Below are 22,207 nucleotides of genomic sequence, written 5' to 3'. Positions count from 1 at the left end.
AGGGGAACCCAACCTGGGACTCAATTCTGGGACCATGACCTGAGCTGAGAGCAGACGCTCAACCACTGAGTCACCCAGGTGTCTCCCAAGGACTTAAATTAAATACAATATACTCTTTCAAAATATGAAAGGAAGTCTCAAGTTTTTTCATAAGTCTTAAATTATTTCCTGAAAGGTGACAAAAACCCAAGATAGTTTTGATATTGGTTTAACCATGCCACAATGAAACCATTTCTTGCTCTGTAGATTCTAAGACACCTTTACCTGATTCATCATATAAGGGCTTCCATGTTTGTTTCCAGACAGGTCCTCATTTGGAAAATTTAAATATTCTTTAATCATTTGTTCAGTAACAGAGATGAGTGCAAAGCTTAAGAGAGCTTCAAAGAATTCCAGGAAAACCAGCTGAAACATAAGAAAGTATAAAGGGTCTTATTCATTCTGACATACTCTGAGGTGGACAAGTGAGTCACCTGGGTGTTGGCTTCTTTCTCCAGAGGTACCACCTCATTCAACACCCACCTATCATGGGTGCATGCCTCTTTGAAATAAGAACTACAATATTTAAAAGATTATGTGCATTCGATTATTAGACTTATAAGCCATTTTCTATTTTGATGGAAACGTTTATTTTATATTAATTAATTGAGGACATTTTAGAAAGGGTTTCCTTTTTTCTTAAGCTACTTAGACCAGTGGCATCTGAAGTGACAAGTGCAGGTGTTACCCACTTGGCAGCCATGCCCCTCCCGGCTGTGTGCACACCTGACCATGGGCCTGCCTCCACCCGAGCAGCACCTGCAGCAGGGACAGCTTGCTTGGACTTTGATCATTCACCTGTCTCTTGGTCCTGAACCCAGAGCCCTGTGAGTCTGAGCTGGAACAGGCTTGCTCATTTGACCGATGGTGCCAGGCCAGCCCCTGCCTGCTGCCAGGGATCTGCTTAGCATCCCTGAAACCTCAGTGTCCTCTAGGCTAACAGTTGGTTGACACCTGTCCAAAGATGGCTGGTAAATGAGACATTTGCTTAGCTCAAGGGCAGGACACTTTTAGTTTCTTATCCCCAAATTTGACTCTTCCTGTGACCCCACCTAACTCTCACTCACTACCCACCAAGCTCATAAACTGTCTTACCACTATGCCAAACCCCACCTCCCAAAGACTTTGCTATTTGCTGAATTGAACCACGCTGAGCATCAATTTCTCCGTCTGTAAGATGCGTCAGTACCATATACTTTGTCATGAGGATCAGATGAGATCCTGGTGTGAAGTGCCTGTCATCCCACTTGTTGAATCATTAGTGGCTGGTATTTGTAGCTGTTATCTTAAGTAAAAGCACAGGCCAGTGGGTCCCTGCCCCTACACAGGCACCCATTGTCACTGGCCTTGAGGTGATACCAAACATCCACTTTGTAAGCGTGACCCACAACAAGAAGAATCTTGCTTTCTTACTAGGTGTTCTGCTCATGTCAGTCCTACATCTTCCTCTCCTAGCAGAGAGCAAACTTTGAAGACACAGCACCCCACCTCGCACTGTGGGTGTTCTGTAAACATCAGACGGATAGAAACAGTGCCTACAATTAATAGCTCTAGCCTACTCTGTGTATCCTGGCTTATGATTTTGCCTGTCAGCTTGAGAAAAGCAGCCTAAAGTTTTTGTTCAAAATGGAGTTATTCTTACAGTTTGGATAAGATCTGAAGGGAACTCACAAGTATCGTGAGGTGGAAGCAGCACAGTGGCAGGTGGGGAGCTCACCCAGTGTAGACACTGGAATGACAAAGTCCTTGGGAGACACTGGATGGGATGAATATATTTTACACTTAAGGAGGACATGAATGGGGGGTGAGAGAGCAAAGGGAAGACTGTTATGGGCTGAATTATGTCTCCCAAAAAAGTTGGAGTCCTAACCCCCAGCACCTCAGATATGACCTTATTTAGGGATAATATTTTTAGAGATCAAGTTAAAATGAGATCATTAGGGTGGGCCCTGATCCAACATGGCCACTGTCCTTATAAGAGGGAAATGTGGACACAGAGACAGACCCATGGCGGGAAGATAATATGAAGAGACCTGGGGAGATGGCCACCTAACAAGCCAAGGGGAGAGGCCCAGAGCACAGCCTTTCCTACAGCCCCAGAAGGAACCAGCTCTACCTTAACTCAGTGACTACTGGCACTACATTTCTGTTATTTAAGCCCCCAGAAAAATGGCGGGGTGGGGCACAGCAAGTTTAAATGTTCTGAGGTAGGAGCACGATGGGTGTGTCGCAGGAACAGCTTGGAGGCAAGTATGACTCAGTGGTCAGACAAGGACTCAGCAAGGTGGCACCATCAGTGTCTTGAGGGCCTTTACTCCAAGTGAGATGGGAAGCTGGACGGTGTGAGCAGGGGAGTGACCTGGCTGCTGCCCTGGGCAGTGGGAGGATAAGAGGTGAATCAGGAAGATTAGTGAGCGGCTTTCTAGGTGACAGTGGGTGGCTCGGCCAGGGTGGAAGCAGTGCGGGTGGTGGGAGGTGCCACATCCTGGATATACTTGAAAGTGGAGCCAAAAAGATCTGAAGATTTGAATGTGGCCTATGAGAGGAATCATCGAGACAGGGAGGGGGCCTGACAACTAGAGGGTGGAGTGCCATCAACACAGGGGGTACACAGGGGGAGGATGAGGGTCACAGCTGTAGTTTGGGGTGTGGGACACTCTGGGCTGTTAGAAGCCCAAGAGGCCACTCTGGCTAGGCCGTCTGGAGCTGGAGCGCATGATTTGGGTTACAGATACAAACACTGGCCTTGTCCTCAGAATGATTATGAGACAAAGGGTGGGCGTAGCTAGAGAAAAGGACCCAGGCCTAAGTCTGGGGCACTTGGACAGGATGAGTGTGGCAGAAGTCGGAAAGGAACCAGCAGTGAGGGAAGTGGAAGACCAGGGAAAGAGGGGAAGAACATGTTTGAGGTGGGAGACATGGTATTTCAGGTGCCACGGCAACACCCCCCGGGGTAGGTCATCACAGAGTCACTTGTGGCCTGAACGCAAATGGTGTTAGCTGAGTTGGGGGAGCCACACAGATCCCACCCTTTAGGACCTGTCCAGAAGAGGCAAATGCTCAAGGTCAAGGAGTAGATTCCTGGTGGCAGGGGTCGGGCGAGGGGCAATCAGGAGGAAGGATTAACTGGTTTGCACCACTTCCGTTTATAGAAGAAAAGACTGAGCCTGGGGAGGCTGAACTGGCCAAAGCCCTTCTGCAAGGAGTGCTGAAAACTGAAGGCACTTAGACTAAGTCACTAGAGATCCATCAGTGTCTTTGACAGGTTATAGGACTCATCTCCCAGAAAAACACACACGTGTATTAAATTGCTAAATTATCCAAGAAATAGCATCATACAGATGACCCTTGAACAACACAAATGTGAAGTGTGTGGGGCCACCGATACGCAGATTTTTTTCTATGCATACAAGTGCTGCAAATGTCTTTTCTCTTCCTTATAATTTTAATTTTTTTCCCTCTAGCTTATTTATTGTAAGAATACAGTATATAAAGCCACCTGGGTGGCTCAGGGCTTGCATGTCTGCCTTGGGCTCAGGTTGTGATCCCAGGGTTCTGGGATCCAATCCCACATCAGGCTCCTTGTGCAGAGTCTGCTTCTCCCTCTGCTTATGTCTCTGCCTTTCTCTCTATGTCTCTCATGAATAAATAAATACAAATCTTAAAAAAAAATACAGTATGTAATACAAAATATATGTTGATTGCCTGTTAATGTTATCTGTAAGGCTTCCAGGCAACAGCAGGCTATTGGTAGTGAAGCATTGAGGGAATCAAAGTTATACCTGAATTTCTGACTGCATAGGGGTGTCAGTGTCCCTAACTTGTGTTATTCAAGGATCCACTGTAGTTTCATATCCTTTTGACTTCATTCACTACTTCTTGACATCTGAAATATTCTTTGTTATATTAACTCTAGTTTTCTAACAATCAAGGAGATACAGCTATATAGATACACACAGCTATACACACATGTATGTATACACACACATGCATATGGACATTCACGTATTTATGTATGGGGTTAGAATGCTTTTCAGTCAAATCTTGGTTCTTATTTGTATCCAAGGCAGGACAGCCTCAACCATATCTGCACTATTTGTGACACCTCTTTACAAACCTCAAGTTCAAAGTTGCTGTCAACACCGTCATGTATGAAAGGATTATCCTCTGCGATGACCTCCACGAATTTGGTTGCTGTTAATTCTTTATTTATCATTTTAAAGTCCTGCAAAAGAATCAACCAATTAAACCACAATGGCCTGTAATTACAAATAGCTACATATTTTTAGTGTCAATTTATATCCATATGACACTTTATTTTTTTTTATTTTATTTTATTTTTTAATGATAGTCACAGAGAGAGAGAGAGAGAGAGAGGGGCAGAGACACAGGCAGAGGGAGAAGCAGGCTCCATGCACCGGGAGCCTGACGTGGGATTCGATCCCGGGTCTCCAGGATCGCGCCCTGGGCCAAAGGCAGGCGCTAAACCACTGCGCCACCCAGGGATCCCCCATATGACACTTTAAGGAGATGTTCTAGAAATGCGTATCTTTGAAACTGATCCTCTTGAAAAGCATTCTAGATTAACATTGGTATTTACCTCTCTAGACCTTCCCTAATCCCTCCAAAAAGAAAAGTGTCTTTAGAGGCATAAACAAAGGGCCGAGGGGTTGGAAAAGTAGATGATCCAGATGTGAGTTATTGGCCCAGCTGTACAAGTAGGGAGATGGTGCACTGGGGGCCACAGAATCAGGGTGCTGTGGGCACTCAGGAAGGAGACCCCGCTGGAAGTAATGCTGCAGGCCAGGCTGGACACAAGAAGACTCCCTGAAAGTCCAGGTGTAGACCCTGTCCGCATCAACACTGCAAACAGGAGGTTTGCTCTCGGAGATACTGAACCAGAGAGCATTTGGCCCAGGACACACTGTCTCTCCTAAAGTCAGTGCTGCCGAGATTAAGGATTAAGTGAAAGTGCACCTCGCAGGGCCTGGCTCTGTGCTGGCCCACCCTCCTCTCTCCTAAGCTGCGTGCAAACCAGGCTCGTAAGTTCTACTGGAAGAATCGTACTGACACCACGTGAACCCACTGATCCATCTCAGTATCACTCAACGGGAACATTCCTGAGGCGATGCAACACAGAACCACCTGTGGCTTTGTGAGGGGAAGAAACCCAGAATCCAGACAAGCCTCTAACTGTACTGCTTCAGTGGATGTGCGGGGGAAGAGAAGAACATGGTAATGATCTCTGGGAGGATGCCGCCAGCCCAAATCGGAAGGCTGACCCATCTAGAGGAATGATGACCTCGTCTCTTCAATATGAGGCCATGGAGAAAGGAGGAAAGTGAACAAATAAACAGCCATACAATACTCCTCCCCCAAACACACATACTTCTAACAAGCTACTTTCCTCTAGTAGACACTAGGTCACTGTCCCTTTTCCACACACACACACACACACACACACACACACACACACATGACACTGTTAGACCTCCTGAAAGCACTCTATTCCCTATTAGTATTTGACTCATTTTCTCATTTATCTTCCCATGGTGTAAATTAAAACAAAAACTGCCAAGAGTTAGTACAAGGATATTGTAGGACTATCCTATTTTATAAACTATTAGCTTCTTCAAATTACTTTTTGATGAACAATCATTTTTTTAAATGACATCTGCTTCCCCACCCCCACCTCATCTTCTCTTACATGGCAAGGTCTGCATTAGCAAAGGCACTGAGGCTGCCTGTGCCTTCCCCTCACTGGGAAGCACATGGGGTGGTGCTCCCTCTGCCTCAGGTCCTTCCTCCATTATGGATCCCAGAATTACTCACTTCTTCCCAAAGAGGCTCAGCAAACATTCAATGGCTATGAAGATCCCTGATCTTCACCTCATTGTGTATCACAGCTAGAATACATTGTCTTTCTTTCTTTCTTTCTTTTTCTTTCTTTCTTTCTTTCTTTCTTTCTTTCTTTCTTTCTTTCTTTCTTTCTTTATTTTATTTACTCATTTGAGAGAGAAAGAGTGTGTGTGTGTGTGTGTGTGTGTGTATAGGGGGAAGGGCAGAGGCAGAAGGAGAAGCAGACCCCCCACTGAGCAGGGAGCCTGATGTGGGGCCCAATCTCAGGACCCTATGATCAAGACCTGAGCCAAAGGCAGACACCCAACCAACTGAGCTACCCAGGTGCCCCTTTCTTTACTGAAAACCAAAATGCTAGGGTGCTTGGGTAGCTCAGTCAGTTAAGCATCTAACTCTTGATTTCAGCTCAGGTCATGATCACAATGTCGTGAGATTGAGCCCCACATCTCTGCACTGAGCGTGGACCCTGCTTGAGATTCTTTCTCTCCCTCTGCATCTCCCCCTACTTGTGTGCACACAGTCTCTCACTCTTTCTCAAAAAAAAAAAAAATAGCCAAAATTCTTTATTAATATAAAACCAGTCTCGATCATGAGTGTTTACTTTCAACATCCAGAGGAAGTGTCGCATCTTCATGGAAGGCTCGTGGGGAGGAGCTGTGTGTGGTCTGCAGTAAAGTGTATAAATCTCCCAGGTCTTGTCGATATAATTCATGGAATAGAGTGTTCGCTGCTGTCCACTGAATAAATTGCCTAAAGACATAATGGAAAGATAAACAGTCAAAAGATGATTACAAAGCTACATTCTGGGGGAAAAACAGTTAATAAATATAATGCTGTTAGTTTTGTATTTACCTTTTACACGGCAGGCATTTGGGTGAATGTTCTCAGTCATCAGTTTGGTAAAACACAGAAAGAGCGATGGGCTTCTGTTTCTGCCAAGACAGATTCAGTCACCCCTCTGTCCAAGAGATAAAACTTAATTCCCTCCTCTCCCTACAGAGCGGACTCAGTAGTTTGCTTCAAATGATGAGCGTACAGAAAGGGAGAAACAATATATTTATGGTAGAGAATCCTGGCCACCGCCCCTTTAGCCAAATGTTCAGTAACCAAACATTACAGGGTTAACATCACCAGTAATAAGACAATCCAACATCACATACCCCTGATGTGATGGATGTGATGTGATGTGATGTGATGTGATGTGATGTGATGTGATGTGATGTGATGCCAGAGGCAGTTCACCTCCATGTATTCTTTCCCAAAACCCAAGCCTCAGGGAAATGATGAAAACACATCAGCAGACCAAAATCAAAGGATATTTACAAAATAACTGACCAGTAGTCTTCCAAAGTGTCAAGGTCATAAAAAAAAAAGTATAAGAAATTATTACAGGTTGTAGGGACTGAAGATATGGGATAACAAAACGCAAAGAACATGGAACAGAAAAGGGACATCAGGGGAAACTTGGAAAACCCAAATAAAGTCTGCGATTTCATTAGTATTAACCAACATTTGTTTCTTCACTACGATAAGTGCTCTGTGGCTGTGCAAGACGTTATTGTTCAGGGAAGCTGAGTGATGGATGGAGAGGAACTCACTGTACTAATATGGCAACACTTCTATAAAACTAAATTTATTTCAAAATAAAAAGTTTTTTTTTTTTAAAGATAAAGTATCCATTTTTCCCTGAGAAAGACAGGAAATTCTAGCCTATGGAAGAGTTGGTGGTGACCATTTCTGAGTAAAATCCTGAGAACAGTATTCAATATGGAAACATAACTCGCATCTGAGGGGTATTCTAAATTTTAATCTGGTATCTCATGGTTGAGTAGTTAATGTTTGTGAAACGTGGGGCACCTGATGAACTCAGAGCCCTGGAAGTAGTACTTACTGGTATTCTTTGTGATGGATGCGGTAAGCCAAGAGCAGGAGGTAATTCAGAAACGTTCTCAAAAGTATTGTTGTAAACGGAGAATGAATTTCTTCAACTGGAATGTCACTATTGGCTAAAATAAAGAAAATTGGAAAGGATGCCTAGTATTTTTTTAAATTGAAGTATAATTGACAATACAACATTGTACTCAAGTGTTGCGACATGATTCACCATATGTTGCAGATTGACCGCCACAATAAGTCTTATTGATATCCTTCACCTACAGAGTTACAAAAATTTCTCTTTTATTCTTGCCATGAGGACTTTTAAGATTTACCCTCTTAGCAACTATTCTTTTTTTTTTTTTTAAGATTCAATTTTTTGAGAGAGAGAGAGTGAGTGAGAGAGAGAGAGCAGGAGCAGGGGAAGTAGAGGGAGAGGGAGAAGCAGGCTCCCCACTGAGCAGGAAGCCCGACATGGGACTTGATCCCAGGACCCTGAGATCATGACCTGAGCAGAAGGAAGAAGCTTAACCAACAGAGCTACCCAGGCACCCCCTCTTAGTAACTTTCACATGTAACACCGTATTTTTAACTATAGTCACAGCCTCTGTGACACGTTTATTTTATAGCTGGAAGTTTGTATCTTTTGACCCCCCCTTTCACCCATCTCATCCACCCCTCCCCACTCTGGCAACCACCAGCCTGTTCTCTATATCTGTGACCTTCTTGTTTAGGTTCCATTTATAAGTTCAATCATACACTCTTTGTATTTCTCTGTCCGACTTACTTCACCTAGCAAAACACTCTTAAGGTCTATCCATATTTGTTGCAAATATCAAGATTTCATTTTTGATGCCTAGTATTTTCTAAAGCCTTCTATTTTTTATTTTGCTCCTGGTATGCAATACAAAGAACTGAGTTTGACGGAGTATCTTTTTTGCTAGTAAATACCAATGAGCAGCATATACACACCCACTTAAAACTTAAGTACCACTCAAAAGATCTCGATCTGGTCACTGCTCAAGAAACTTACAAGATACCGTGTGCCAGTGTTTTTTCAAAGTGGTCTGAGCCACATGTGATTGATGATTCTAATTTTTTTTTAAGATTTTATTTATTTATTCATGAAGACACACAGAGAGAGGCAGATACACAGGCAGAGGGAGAAGCAGGCTCCATGCAGGGAGCCCCATGTGGGACTTGATCCTGGGACTCTGGGATCATGCTCTGAGCAGAAGGCAGACACTAAACTGCTGAGCCACCCAGGGATCCCGATGATTCTAATTCTAAATAGATTCTAAATCTGTGTCAAACACTTACATTTCAGGTAAATAGGTATTAGTTCTAATATTTTATTTTTCAGGTAGATAATTTGAGGTTTTCAAGGCCTGCTTCTCAGAATTCAACTGTAAGGAGTAAAATCTTCAAAGGTATTAAGTTTATCACATGAACTTTCTCATTTGAAATCAAGCCCAAGCCCAAGACAACCTAAAGTGTTTTCTCGGCTATGACAAGCCCTCCTTAATCCTCTCTGTTTCTGACCTCACGATTTTAGTGGGTTTTACAGATCAGGGGCAGGCAAACTTATCTGTCAAGAGCCAGACAGTACATATTTTATGCTTTGTAGGCCACACAATCTCTGTCACAACCCCTCAGTTCTGGTATCATAGGACAAAAACAGCCACAGACAGTGCATGAGAAAATGGGCATGGCTGTGTTCCAATAAAACTTTACTTATGGGAACAGGCAGGAGGCTGGATTCAGCCCATAGGCCCTGCTGTAGATAATCTTTCACTGCTGCCATTATTTCACAAAATTGTCTCAAGTACATTTTAAGCACCTTGGGAAGACAACCATGTGTTGATTTCTGGAACACCTCTCCCAAGATCTGTCTTCCTCACTCCCTCCACATTTTCTGACTGGTTTCATGGTGACATGATGTTATACTACCGTTTAAACCAAAAGATGTTGGGGTACCTGGGTGGCTCAGTCAGTTAAGCATCTGACTTCAGGTCAGGTCATGATCTCAGGGTCTGGGATCAAGCCCCATGTCAAGCCCCGTCTTGGGCTCCAAGCTCAGCAGGAAGTCTGCTTCTCCCTCTGCTCCTCTCCCCACTCATGCTCGCTCTCTCTCGCTCTCTCTCTCAAATAAATAAATAAAATCTTAATTAAAAAAACACAAAAGATGTGATCTGGAATACTCACTACTTAATACCCTGTCCATATCAGCAAGAGTTATATTATGGTGATGAAATTTGCAGTCTTTTAGAAACCTCCAGAAGTGAAGCTTTGTCATCAGGAAGGTATTATCCAGAGAGCAATCACATCCTAGGCTGCTGTAGAAGCAATAGATTCTTCTCAATTCTGTGATATTTCTTAAGACAGCATATTCTACCTACAAAGAAAAAACCATGCATGTCTTAATCTTGCCTAATAAGAACAAAAGCAAAAGAAACAACACGTTTTGTAAATTAAATGGGATAACATATGTGAAGTAATAGCATTTAACTCTTATCACTGTAAGAGCTCAACAAATGTTATATTTTCTCCACTCATCTCCAGTTAATAAAATGCATTTTCTGAATAACATTTTTAAAAAGTGCTGTTATCAGTACAATGGAATTGCTTTCATACTGCTATGTGGTAGCATCCTATTTGAATGGGCAGCAATAAAATCCTCTAGTCTACAAAGCAGTATCTTTCATGAAAACAGACACAAAAATCCTCAAGAAAATAGGAGTATATGAAATCTAGCAATTTATAAAACAAATAATAAGTCAACACCAAGTGGGGTTTATCCTGGGATCGCAAGGCTGGTTCAACCAGCTTGGTTGGTTGGTTGGTTGGTTGGTGGGTTGGTTGTTTAGTAGACTCCACACCCAACATGGATCCTCACGTGGGGCTGGAATGCACAACCATAAGATCGAGACCTGAGCTGAGATCAAGAGTCGGACACCCAACTGACTGAGACACCCAGCCTTGGTTGATTTAAAACATGCAACTAACATCATACTTCCTGCTGAAAGTCTGAAATAGAAGATACTCATACTCATTACTAACCTCCCTCTCTGTCCCCAATCACCTTCTATAATTTTCCCCAACTCTCAATACCCTTATGCTACCTTGACTTCCCCATACATGTAACCCTGCAGCATATGCAGTGCCCTGTTCTCCAAAACCACTTACACTCTGCCTCTCCCTCCCAAATGAAATATTCAGGAAATGTGAGGACTGGTGTTTGGGGCCCCCAAGGAGATGGAAGAGTCCCACCTGGGCAGTTGCATCAGGCATCTGATTCTTCTTAGCATTAATCCCTGCTTTTAAAATTTTAATTCAATTGGATAAACATATATAGACTGCCCTATCTAAAGCACTGTTCTAGAGTAAGCACAGAATTTTCTTCATGAAGCTTAAAACCTGGGAAAGACACCATAAGGAAGTGCCACTGGTAGAACAGAGCCATGGAGAATGGACAGGTGGATCCCAAGGAAGTTCCCTGGAGGATGCTGTACTTGAACTGAGCCTCATAGCACAGAAAAAAATGAGACCTTCACAGACATCAGCCCCCACCCCCCAGTGGAAGCTGGGGTGGGGGAAGCAGAGAGGTTGAGGTGCTTTTGGAATTCCAGGAAAGCTGCCTGACCTGGATAAAGGGTATCCCTGCTCTCTGCCCCAGCTGCCTCACTGGCAAAGGGGGACAACCACAGTTCCAGCCCCATAAGCTGTTGGGGGGATTTACCAAAATAAAGGTGTTTGGAAACATGCCCAGCGCATATTCCTGTGTACATGCTGGCCATTATTACCATGTGAGTGCAGGGTAAGGAGGAGGGAGATTGACAGGGGCAGGTTGGCAAGAGGCTGATATCAGATCCGAGGTGGTTCTGAATATACACTCAGGAACAGGACATGGGTAGCCAAGGCAACTACCTGATGGAAGAGGCCAGAGCTAGAAGGGCAAGAGAGCTTGTCCAGAATCCCTGCTCGAAAAAAGATACTGCATCTTGACAAAATGATCCAATAACAATAACGAATACATATAACAAACACAGCAGATAAGCCCACATGGAGGGACATTCTTCATAGTAAGCGAGCGAGAATCTTCCAAGCTCTGGAGGCCACGGAGTACCATGGAAGGCAGAGGCTCCGTCACAGACGGAGGAACTTAAAGAGATGTGACTGCTGCATGCGGCGTGGGGCCTGGGGTGGGATCCTGCGACAGAGAAGGAGCACTGCGAGAAAAAGTGAAATTCAATTAAAATCCATGGCTTAGTTTTGGTGGCAAGCGAGGCCCATGTCTCAGCTTCAGTCTCCAATCTGCAGCGATGGGAGATGCTCATGTGCCAAGGAGCTAGTGGCAGGGATGCAGAAACCTCGCTTGTGCAGCTCTTCTGTAGGGCTCAAGTCCTCTCAAAAGGTTCAGAAAAAAAAAAAAAAGAAGTTTCCCTAACTAGATTGTAATATGTCTATATTATGAAATACCATGTAACCATTAGACATTTTTAGAGGCATTTCTAAAATGTCAAGTTACAGATTTTTTTCATTTCCTAGGTCCTATTTTCTATAATTGAATTTTCTATAAAGAGCATGTGCTTTTATAATCATAAAATAGTCAATATTATTTTTAAACTTGTAGTTGTTTACCTGTTTTGTCATGGGAAGAACTCTAAAGTGGAAACTGAATGATACATATGTAAACCAAAAAAGAAAGAAAGGGGGAGAGAGAAAAAAAAAAAAACTATAAGGATACCACTCCTTTTGGAGTGAATCAATGCATGTTCATTTATTCACCTAAAAATTATATTGTAGGAGAATATTTAATGGCACTGAAGAGCTATGATTAAATACACACACAAAAAAGAGATTATATGAGCAGAATGCTCCAATTCTAATTATGTTTGCTCAGAACAAAACTGGAAAGATGGTCACCAGATTTTGTCTGGGTGGAGATTCTCTTCCATTTTTTTCCTATCTGCATTTTTCTAAATTTTCTACAAGTATCGTGTACTATTTTCATAACTCTTATCTGCATTTTTCTAAATTTTCTACAAGTATCGTGTACTATTTCCATAACTCTTATCTGCATTTTTCTAAATTTTCTACAAGTATCGTGTACTATTTCCATAACTCTTATCTGCATTTTTTTCTAAATTTTCTACATGTATTGTGTACTATTTTCATAACAAAGAGAATATCAGAGAAGTTTTGTTTTAGCTTTTTAAAAAGATTTTATTTATTTACTTGAGAGAGTGAGTGAGTGAGAGAGAGAGAACATGAGGAGGGGGAGCAGCAGGAGAAGCAGACTGCCGCTGAATGGGGAACCCCACATGGGGCTCAATCCCAGGACCCTAGGATCATGACCTGAGCTGAAGGCAGCCGCTTAACTGACTGAGCCATCCAGGTGCCCCAAGGTTCTTATTTTTAACAAGAATCTGGCAGCAGATGAAGTGAATGATGTCTGTAGCCTGAATTACAACATTGGCCGGGACAAGAAGAGGGGAGTATGGGGGATGGAGAGTCATCGTTTTTGAGACCCACAGAACTGGGGCCAGAGGAGACAAGAAAGAGGAAGAGCAAAGGGGCACACACCTTGCAATTTCGAGGTACCACTGGTTCTCTTGTAGCAAGCAATATCTTCAACAATGGTTTCACAGAAGAATCATACCAAACCCCAGTCAAAGCAGGGATCGTGATACTAACATGTAATTTGGTGGATGGGATTTTCCAGATGTTAATCAAATGAAGTCTGCGTACACATAATTTTCCCTGTCTCTTAGTATTTCTAGATTTCTTTTTCTTTAAAGATTTTATTCATCCATTCATGAAAGACAGAGAGAGAGAGAAAGACAGAGAGAGAGAGAGAGGCAGAGACACAGGCAGAGGGAGAAGCAGGCTCCACGCAGGGAGCCAAACGTGGGACTTGATCCTGGGTCTACAGGATCATGCCCCGGGCCGAAGGCAGGTGCTAAACCACTGAGCCACCCGGGCTGCCCGGATTTCTAGATTTCTAATGATTTTTAGGAGTTTAAAGTTCTTTCAAATCCCAGCAGCCCATAATAATTCACAGCAGAATTAATGTCCTGTAGTTGGGGTGCCACAGCCCTGGCCTTCAGACCAAAGCTGGAGGTGAGGATGACTTGGGCCTAGTTAATTCACTGAGTCCTTCTATCTAGGCTTCTGTTTACTCACAAAGCCTCTTCACTAGGGCTGCCTTGCAAATTAAATGGGATGGTACACAAAGCATCTATTGGCTTATGAAAGACACACAGGACAGCTACCCTAAGGCTATATTTTCCCAAGACTGTGGAGACTGTTGATATTTAAGCTTAAAATATAAATGTATAACAATATGAAAGGTTTTTACCTGCTTCTTTTCCTCTGCTTGATCTTTCTCAGGGTACATACTCAGCAGCAAACTGAGATTCAGTTCAATGCTTGATCCTAACACAGAGATACTTTCACTGCTATCGAGCTTTCTGATAATTTCTAGCAAATAAAGGCAAATAGAGGGGATAATGGTGAAAAGCAATGTTAAAAGTTGTCAATGTTACCACTGCACCTAGCAAATTAAAATGCTTTTGGAAAAAGAAAATAAAATGCTTTTGGAAGTTAAAAAAATTGTTTTCAATGTTAGGTCAAAATTATTTTCCACCAAAGTGGGATATAAAAGTATTTCAAAAAAAAAAAAAAGAAAAAAAAAAGAAAAGTATTTCAAAAACCTACTAAGAAAGCAGTTTCTCCCCCAGAAACATCTTTAAAAAAAAAAAAAAGATTTATTTATTTATTTTATTTGAGATGGAGCACACAAACAAGCAGGGCAGACGGGCAGAGGGAAAGGGAGAAGCAGACTCCTTGCAGAGCGGGGAGCCTGATCCCAGCCTCAATCCCAGGACACTGAGATCGTGACCTGAGTCAAAGGCAGACACTCAACGGACTGAGCCACCCAGGCGCACCCCCACAAACAGAAACTTCTGTTTTCTGAAATATTCAGTGTGTCTTGATGAGTAGATTCTATTGATAATTTAAATTAATTTGCATGCATCTGACAGGTGCACACCCCCTACCAGCACTGATGGAGGATCCAGTGTATTGGCTCTTGATGGAAGACTCTGAAGACAGGTCCAGGTGACTTAAGAACTCAACTTCAAGATTTGGAAACTCCACTATGTGGTCGTTGGAAAATGCACCGTTATACACACGCCCGTTCTTGAAAGTTAATTGGCCCTGCAGATAGAAAGATTTACAGTTCAGGAAAACCACTGCTAATCTACTTCTGTACCATTTTCAAGGATTTGGAGTTTTGTTTTGGAGTTTTTTGTTTTTAAGGCATGCACTTAGCTCACATAGAATCAGGCTCCTAGATTCTCGAGTCACTGTGTGAATCCTCTCTCTTCCTCCTCCTCCTCCTCTGTCTGTCCCACAACCTCTCCTCAGCTACCTCTAGGTCACAGAAGGTGCCTTATTAAACTATACTAATGACTAGCAGAGTGCCCATCACCAAATAGCAGCTCTCTAGCTATTTGTCCAACACAGGCCAACAGTCAGTCTGATCGAGAGGTAAGTAAATGACCCAAGTCAGCTCAGCCACACTGAAGATATTTGTGGAAAGCTTCTCAGAAGAGAGTTTCTTCTCTCCTTCTACTTAGTGTGGTATGTGGATGTGAAGCCTGGAACCACAGCATCCATCTTGTGGTCATGAGGGAGGGGCAGCCTAAGGGTAAAGCTGACAACATGGTAGCAGACATCATGGGTAAATGGAAGAAAACTCCTGACATCACTGCATTGCTGAATCAAACCAACCCTGAAACCAATTTATTGAAAAAAAGAAAGAAAAACACCAATTTATTCTTTATTGTTTGTGGATGAGTAAGCTAGATTTTCCGTTACTTGTGAACAAAACCACCCTAACACACATATCTATGTACATAACATAAACTAAGTAAATATCTTCTAAATATATAGGATACTGATGTTATGTTGAAAGTTGTTTTAAATTTCATGTAATCATTTTAATAAAACAGTAAGTTATCCTATGCAAAAATGGATTATGCACTTTACCAAAGAATGACATGCTTTTTATGGTATTCCAGTTGCTTCACAAAATCTTTAAAATGTGCTCTTCACACGTCTGCACTTACCATGCCATGTTTTTTATTGGACACCCATTCTCCTTCATAGATGGCTCCACTGGCATAGTAAAACTTTCCATGGCCATGACGATATCCATTCACAAACTCTCCTATGTATTCATTTCTTAAAGGGTATTGGGAGTTGGGGATTCTCTTTAGAAACCATGAGTGTGTTCCAAAGCCATTCTGAAAACAAAACAAATTTCCATGGGAAATACTCAAATATTTCCTCTTTTTACCTGAATCCATTTAAAATTCACTCAATAGGGGCACCTGGGTGGCTCAGTCTGTTAAGCTTCCAACTCTTAATTTGGGCTCAGGTCATGATCTCAGGGTCATGAGATGGAACCCCACGTCAGGCTCTGAGCTCAGCACAGAATCTGCTTATACCTCTTCCTCCCTCTACTTGCACTTTCTTGCTTTCTAATAAATAAATAAAATCTTTTAAAATTAAAATAAAATTCAGTCAATAGATCAAATACAATGACTCACTTCAAAGGACAAAGAACATGGATTTTAGAGTCACACAGATTTGGGTTCAGCCTCTGTGTCATCTACTTACTAACCAGCCTTTTGACGTAAGGCAAATTATTTAAGCCCTCTGGGTTTCATCCATAAAATGAAAATAACACTTATCCTGCAGGTTGGATATAAAGACTGAATATAGTATATATAAAATGCCTGACTTGATACTGATAAATCGTTACCTTAAATTTTATTTATTTTTACATACAGCCTCATTAAAAAAAAAAAATGCTCCCTCTTCAATCCCACTTAGCAGAGATAACCACTACTTGAGAGTTTGAGAATTCATCTGTATTTTCCCCAGGCACATGCAATTGTATGTAGTGAGTCAATGTATTACACATACGTACATAGAACACATAGAAAGACACAATTTTTTCACAATGGGATGACTCTGTATATATCTTCCTAGAACTTCTGGGTATATGCTGAAAAGAATTGAAAGCGAGGAATCAAACAAATACTTGTGCACTCATGTTCATAACAGCATTATTACAATAACCAAAAGGTGAAAGCAACCCAAGTGTTCATCAATGGATGAACACATAAACAAATGGATGATACAAACATACAACAGAATATTATTCAGCCTTAAAAATAAGATGGATAAGATGGATGAACCGTGAAGACACGATGTTAAGTGAAATAAACCAGTTGCAAAAGAATAAATACTATATAATTCTATTTATATGAGATATCTAAGGGAGTCAGATTCATAGGGGCAGGAAAATAAATGGTGGGCGCCAGGGGTGGAGGAGGGGGCTGGGAGAAGGGGTGTGAGTGAGTGATGGGGACAGAGTCCCAGCCTGAGGAGATGAAAAGAGTTCTGAAGATGATGGTGGGGGTGGATGCCCCTAAACTGGACACTTAAAAATGGTTAAGATGATAAATTTTCAGTTATGTGTATTTTACCACAATTAAAATTAAAAAGATAAAAAGAAAGCTGGAGTGGCTATATTCACACCAGAGAAAGACTTCAGAGGAAGAGAAATGATCAGGACTAAAGAGGGACATGACCAGATGATAAAAATGGTCAATTTACCCAGAAGACATAACAGTCCTAAACATGTACATGCCTAACAACAGAACTTAAAAATGTATGATGCAAAAATTGATGGATTTGAAAGAAATAGATGAATCTATACTTGGACTCTTCACCACTCTTCTCAGAAATGGGTAGAGGGGATCCCTGGGTGGCTCAGCGGTTTGGCGCCTGCCTTTGGCCCAGGGCGCGGTCCTGGAGTCCCGGGATCGAGTTCCGTGTCGGGCTCCCGGCGTGGAGCCTGCTTCTCCCTCCTCCTGTGTCTCTGCCTCTCTCTCTCTCTCTCTCTCTCTCTCATAAATAAATAAATCTTTAAAAAAAAAAAAAAGAAAAAAGAAATGGGTAGAAAAAGTAGACAGGGGAACCCTGGGTGGCGCGGCGGTTTAGCACCTGCCTTTGGTCCAGGGCACGATCCTGGAGACCCAGGATCGAATCCCACATTGGGCTCCTGGTGCATGGAGCCTGCTTCTCCCTCTGCCTATGTCTCTGCCTCTCTCTCTCTCTCTCTCTCTCTCTCTCTGTGACTATCATAAATAAAAAAAATTTTAAAAAAATTAAAAAAAAAAGAAAAAGTAGACAGAAAATGAGTAATGTGATATGGAAAGCTGAACAATACTACCAGTGTGATCTAATTGGCATCCATAGAACACTCCGTTCAACAAAAGCAGAAATACATATAACACTTAACAAGACAGACCATATCCTGAGGCCCAAATAAACCATGACATATTTAAAAGAAATGTCATCATATGCAATGAAATGCCAGAACACCTGCACCCCAATGTTTATAGCAGCAATATCCACAATAGCCAAACTGTGGAAGGAGCCTCAGTGTCCATCGAAAGATGAATGGATAAAGAAGATGTGGTCTATGTATACAGTGGAATATTACTCGCCATTAGAAATGACAAATACCAAAAAAAAAAAAAAAGAAAAGAAAAATAAATAAATAAATAAAAAAGAAAAGAAAAGAAAAGAAGAAAAGAAAAGAAGAAAAGAAAAGAAAAGAAAGAAAAGAAAAGAAAAACAACAAATACCCACCATTTGCTTCGACATGGATGGAACTGGAGGGTATTATGCTGAGTGAAGTAAGTCAGTTGGAGAAGGACAAACATATGGTCTCATTCATTTGGGGAATATAAAAAATAGTGAAATGGAATAAAGGGGAAAGGAGAGAAAATGAGTGGGAAATATCAGTGAGGGAGACAGAACATGAGAGACTCCTAACTCTGGGAAACGAACAAAGGGTGGTGGAAAGGGAGGTGGGCGGGGGGTGGGGGTGACTGGGTGATGGGCACTGAGGGGGTACTTGATGGGATGAGCATTGGGTAATATGCTATATGTTGGCAAATTAAACTCTAATAAAAAAAAGAAATGTCATCATACAAAATATGTACTCTGACCACAGGAGAATTACACCAAAAAATCAACTACAAAAGGATATTTGGAAAAATCTCCAACTATTTGGAAATTAAATGACATATGTCAAAATAATACACCCAAGAGAAGTCATAGGGAAATTAGAAAATATTTTGAACTGAACAAAAATTAAAATATATCAGAATTAGTGGGATGCAGGGGCGCCTGGGTATCTCAGTGGTTGGCTCAGGTCATGATCTCAGGGTCCTAGGATCTGCCTATGTCTCTGCCTCTCTCTCTTGGTCTCTCAGGAACAAATAAATAATCCTAAAAAAAAAGAATTAATGGAATTTGGAGAAAGCAGTGCTAAGAGGAAAAATTTAGTATTTAATGCTTATGTTTGAAAAGAAGAAATGTCTCAAGTCAATAAAGCTTCCATCCTATAACTCAAGTAAAAGAAGAGAATATTAAACCCAAAGCATGCAGAAGGAAGGTAATAACAAAGAGTAGGTATCAAGTTAAAGACTGGAAAAACTCAAGAGAAAATAAATAAGACTGGCTCTTAGAGAATTTCATGATATGGATACACCTCTAGCAAGACTGAAGAAAACAGAGAAAACATAGATAACTGGTACTGAAAGAAATAGGAAACAATACTATAGATCCCATATAGTATATATTACAAGAATCCTGAGAGACTATTATGAACAGCCTTGTACCAACAAATTTCTATGAAATCGGCAAATTCCTTCAATAATACAAACCTCTAAAACTTACTCAAGAATAAACAGACAGGGGTGCCTGGGTGGCTTAATTGGTTAAGCATCCAACTCTTGGTTTTAGCTCAGGTCGTGATCTCAGGGCCATGAGATTGAGCTGCATGTTGGGCTCTGTGCTGAGTGTGGAGCCTGCTTAGGAGGATTCTCTCTCTCTGTCAACAACTCCCTGTGTCCCACCCACACGCTACTCTCTCTCTCTCTTTAAAAAAGTATAACCTCAAAAAAATATATAAAAAATAAAAAAAAAGTATAACCTCATTCACTGCAATCAAGTGAGATTTATTCCTATGTTGCCAGGGTGGTTCAATATTCACAAATCAATGTTATACACCACATCAATAGAAGAAAGGATGAGAACCACATTATCATTTCAGTAGGTGCAGAAAAAGCATTTGACAAAGTACAACATCCATTCATGATAAAACCCTCAACAAAGTAGGTTTAGAGGGAACATAGCTCAACATAATAAAGGCCATATGGGGAAAAAAAATCACAGCTAATATCATCCTTATTGGGGAAAAACAGAGCTTTTCCTATAGGACAAGACACACAAGTCCACTCTTACCATGAAAAAGTGAAACATTTGCCATTTGCAGATGACATGATACTCAATATAGAAAACCTGAAAGACTCCACCAAAAAATTGCTAGAACTGATACACAAATTCAGTGAAGTCACAGGACACAAAATCAACCTATAGAAATAAGCTGCATTTCTATACACCAATAATGAAGCAGCAGAAAGAGAAAGTCAGAAAACCCATTTACAACTGCAAAAATAATTAGATACCTAAGAATAAACTCAACCAAAGAAGTGAAAGACCTATATTCTGAAAACTATAGAACACTTCTGAAAGAAACGGAAGAGGCCACAAAGAAATGGAAAGGCATTCCATGCTCATGGATTGGAAGATCAAACACTGGTAAAATGTCTATATTATCCAAAGCCATCTACACATTTAATGCAATCCCTATCGAGATATCAACAGTATTTTTCACAGAATTAGAAGAATCCTAAAATTTGCATGGAACCATGAAAGACCTCAAATAGCCAAAGCAATCTTGAAAAAGAAAAGCAGAGTTAGAGGCATCACAATTCTGGACTTCAGGTTATATTACAAAGCTGTAGTGATCAAAACAGTTTGGTACCATCACAAAAATAGAGACAGATGAATGGAACAGAACAGCAAATCCAGAAAAAAACCCACAGTCATACAGCCAATTAATCTTTTTTTAAAAAAGATTTTATTTTTTCATTCATGAGAGACACACACACACACACACACACAGAGGCGGAGACACAGGCAGAGGGAGAAACAGGCTCCCTGTGGGGAGTCCAATGTAGGACTTGATCCTGGAATCCTAGGATCATACCCTGAGCCAAAGGCAGACACTTAACCACTGAGCCACCCAGGTGTCCCACAGCCAATTAATCTTCAACAAAGCAGGAAAGAACATCCAGTGGGGGGAAAAAAATCTCTTCAACAAATGTTGTCAGGAAAACTGGAGAGCTATGTGCAAAAGAATGAAAATGGACCACTTCTTAGATCACCACAAAAATAAATTCAAAATGGATTAAAGACCTAAATGTAAAATCTGAAATCCTAAAAATTCTACAAGAGAACACAGGTAGTAACCTCTTTGACAGCACCCATAGAAAGTCCTTACTAGATAGGTCTCCTGAGGCAAGGGAAACAAAATAAACTATTGGGATTTCATCAAAATAAAAAGCTTTTGCACAGTGAAGAAAACAATCAATAAACTAAAAAATAACCTCCAGAATGGGAGAAGAAATTTGCAAATTACTCATTTGATAAAGGGTTAGTATCCAAAGTACATGCAGAACTTATAAAACTCAACACCCAAAACAAGCCAAATAATCCAGATAAAAAATGGGCAGAACACATGAATAGATATTTTCCCAAAGAAGACATCCAGATGACCAACAGACATATGAAAAAAAATGCCCATCACTTATCATCAGGGAAATACAAATCAAAACCACAATGAGGGGATCCCTGGGTGGCTCAGCGGTTTAGCATCACCTTCGGCCCAGAGTGTGATCCTGGAGACCGGGGCTCGAGTCCCACGTCAGGCTCCCTGCATGGAGCCTGCTTCTCCCTCTGCCTGTGTCTCTGCCTCTCTCTCTCTGTTTCTCATGAATGGATAAATAAAATTTTAAAAAAAGAATGAAATCTTGCCATTTGTAACAACATGGATGGAGCTGGAGACTATAATGCTAAGTGAAATAAGTCAAATAGAGAAAGACAAATACCATGATTTCACTCATATGTGGAATTTAAGAAACAAGCAAAGGTGGGGGAAAGACAGAGTCAAAGCAAGAAATGGATTCTTTTTTAAAGATTTTATTTATTTATTCATGAGAGACACACAGAGAGAGGCAGATGCACAGGCAGAGGGAGAGGCAGGCTCCCTGCAGAGCAGAGAGCCTGACGTGGGACTTGATCCCAGAACCCTGGGATCAAGACCTGAGCCGAAGGCAGCCACTTAACTGACTGAGTAGTCAGGCGCCCCTAAAAAAATAAAGAAAGAAAATCAATCAATGTAATTCAACATTAACAACAGACTGGAAAAGAAAAACCA

At 41.5% G+C, this 22,207-nt stretch overlaps 1 protein-coding gene across 3 annotated transcripts in view; it reads right to left on the bottom strand.

Moving 5' to 3' along the window:
- Positions 1–22,207, bottom strand: part of RSPH10B (radial spoke head 10 homolog B) — a 58,832-nt gene that overhangs the window by 19,010 nt on the left and 17,615 nt on the right. For all 3 annotated transcript variants that reach the window (XM_072836971.1, XM_072836972.1, XM_072836974.1), the window contains 9 exons: positions 15,909–16,085; positions 14,835–14,994; positions 14,135–14,256; positions 9,979–10,168; positions 7,790–7,904; positions 6,751–6,830; positions 6,500–6,648; positions 4,157–4,264; positions 265–405 (listed from right to left, as the gene is read on the bottom strand). In XM_072836971.1, coding sequence (XP_072693072.1) covers positions 265–405; positions 4,157–4,264; positions 6,500–6,648; positions 6,751–6,830; positions 7,790–7,904; positions 9,979–10,168; positions 14,135–14,256; positions 14,835–14,994; positions 15,909–16,085 — 1,242 coding nt within the window. The remainder of the gene's footprint in view (positions 1–264; positions 406–4,156; positions 4,265–6,499; positions 6,649–6,750; positions 6,831–7,789; positions 7,905–9,978; positions 10,169–14,134; positions 14,257–14,834; positions 14,995–15,908; positions 16,086–22,207) is intronic.

This window comes from Canis lupus, chromosome 8 (assembly GCF_048164855.1).
Source record: "Canis lupus baileyi chromosome 8, mCanLup2.hap1, whole genome shotgun sequence".
Classification (NCBI taxonomy): domain Eukaryota; kingdom Metazoa; phylum Chordata; class Mammalia; order Carnivora; family Canidae; genus Canis; species Canis lupus.
Note: the sequence above shows the minus strand (reverse complement) of the source record. Positions and strands in the feature narration are given on the sequence as shown.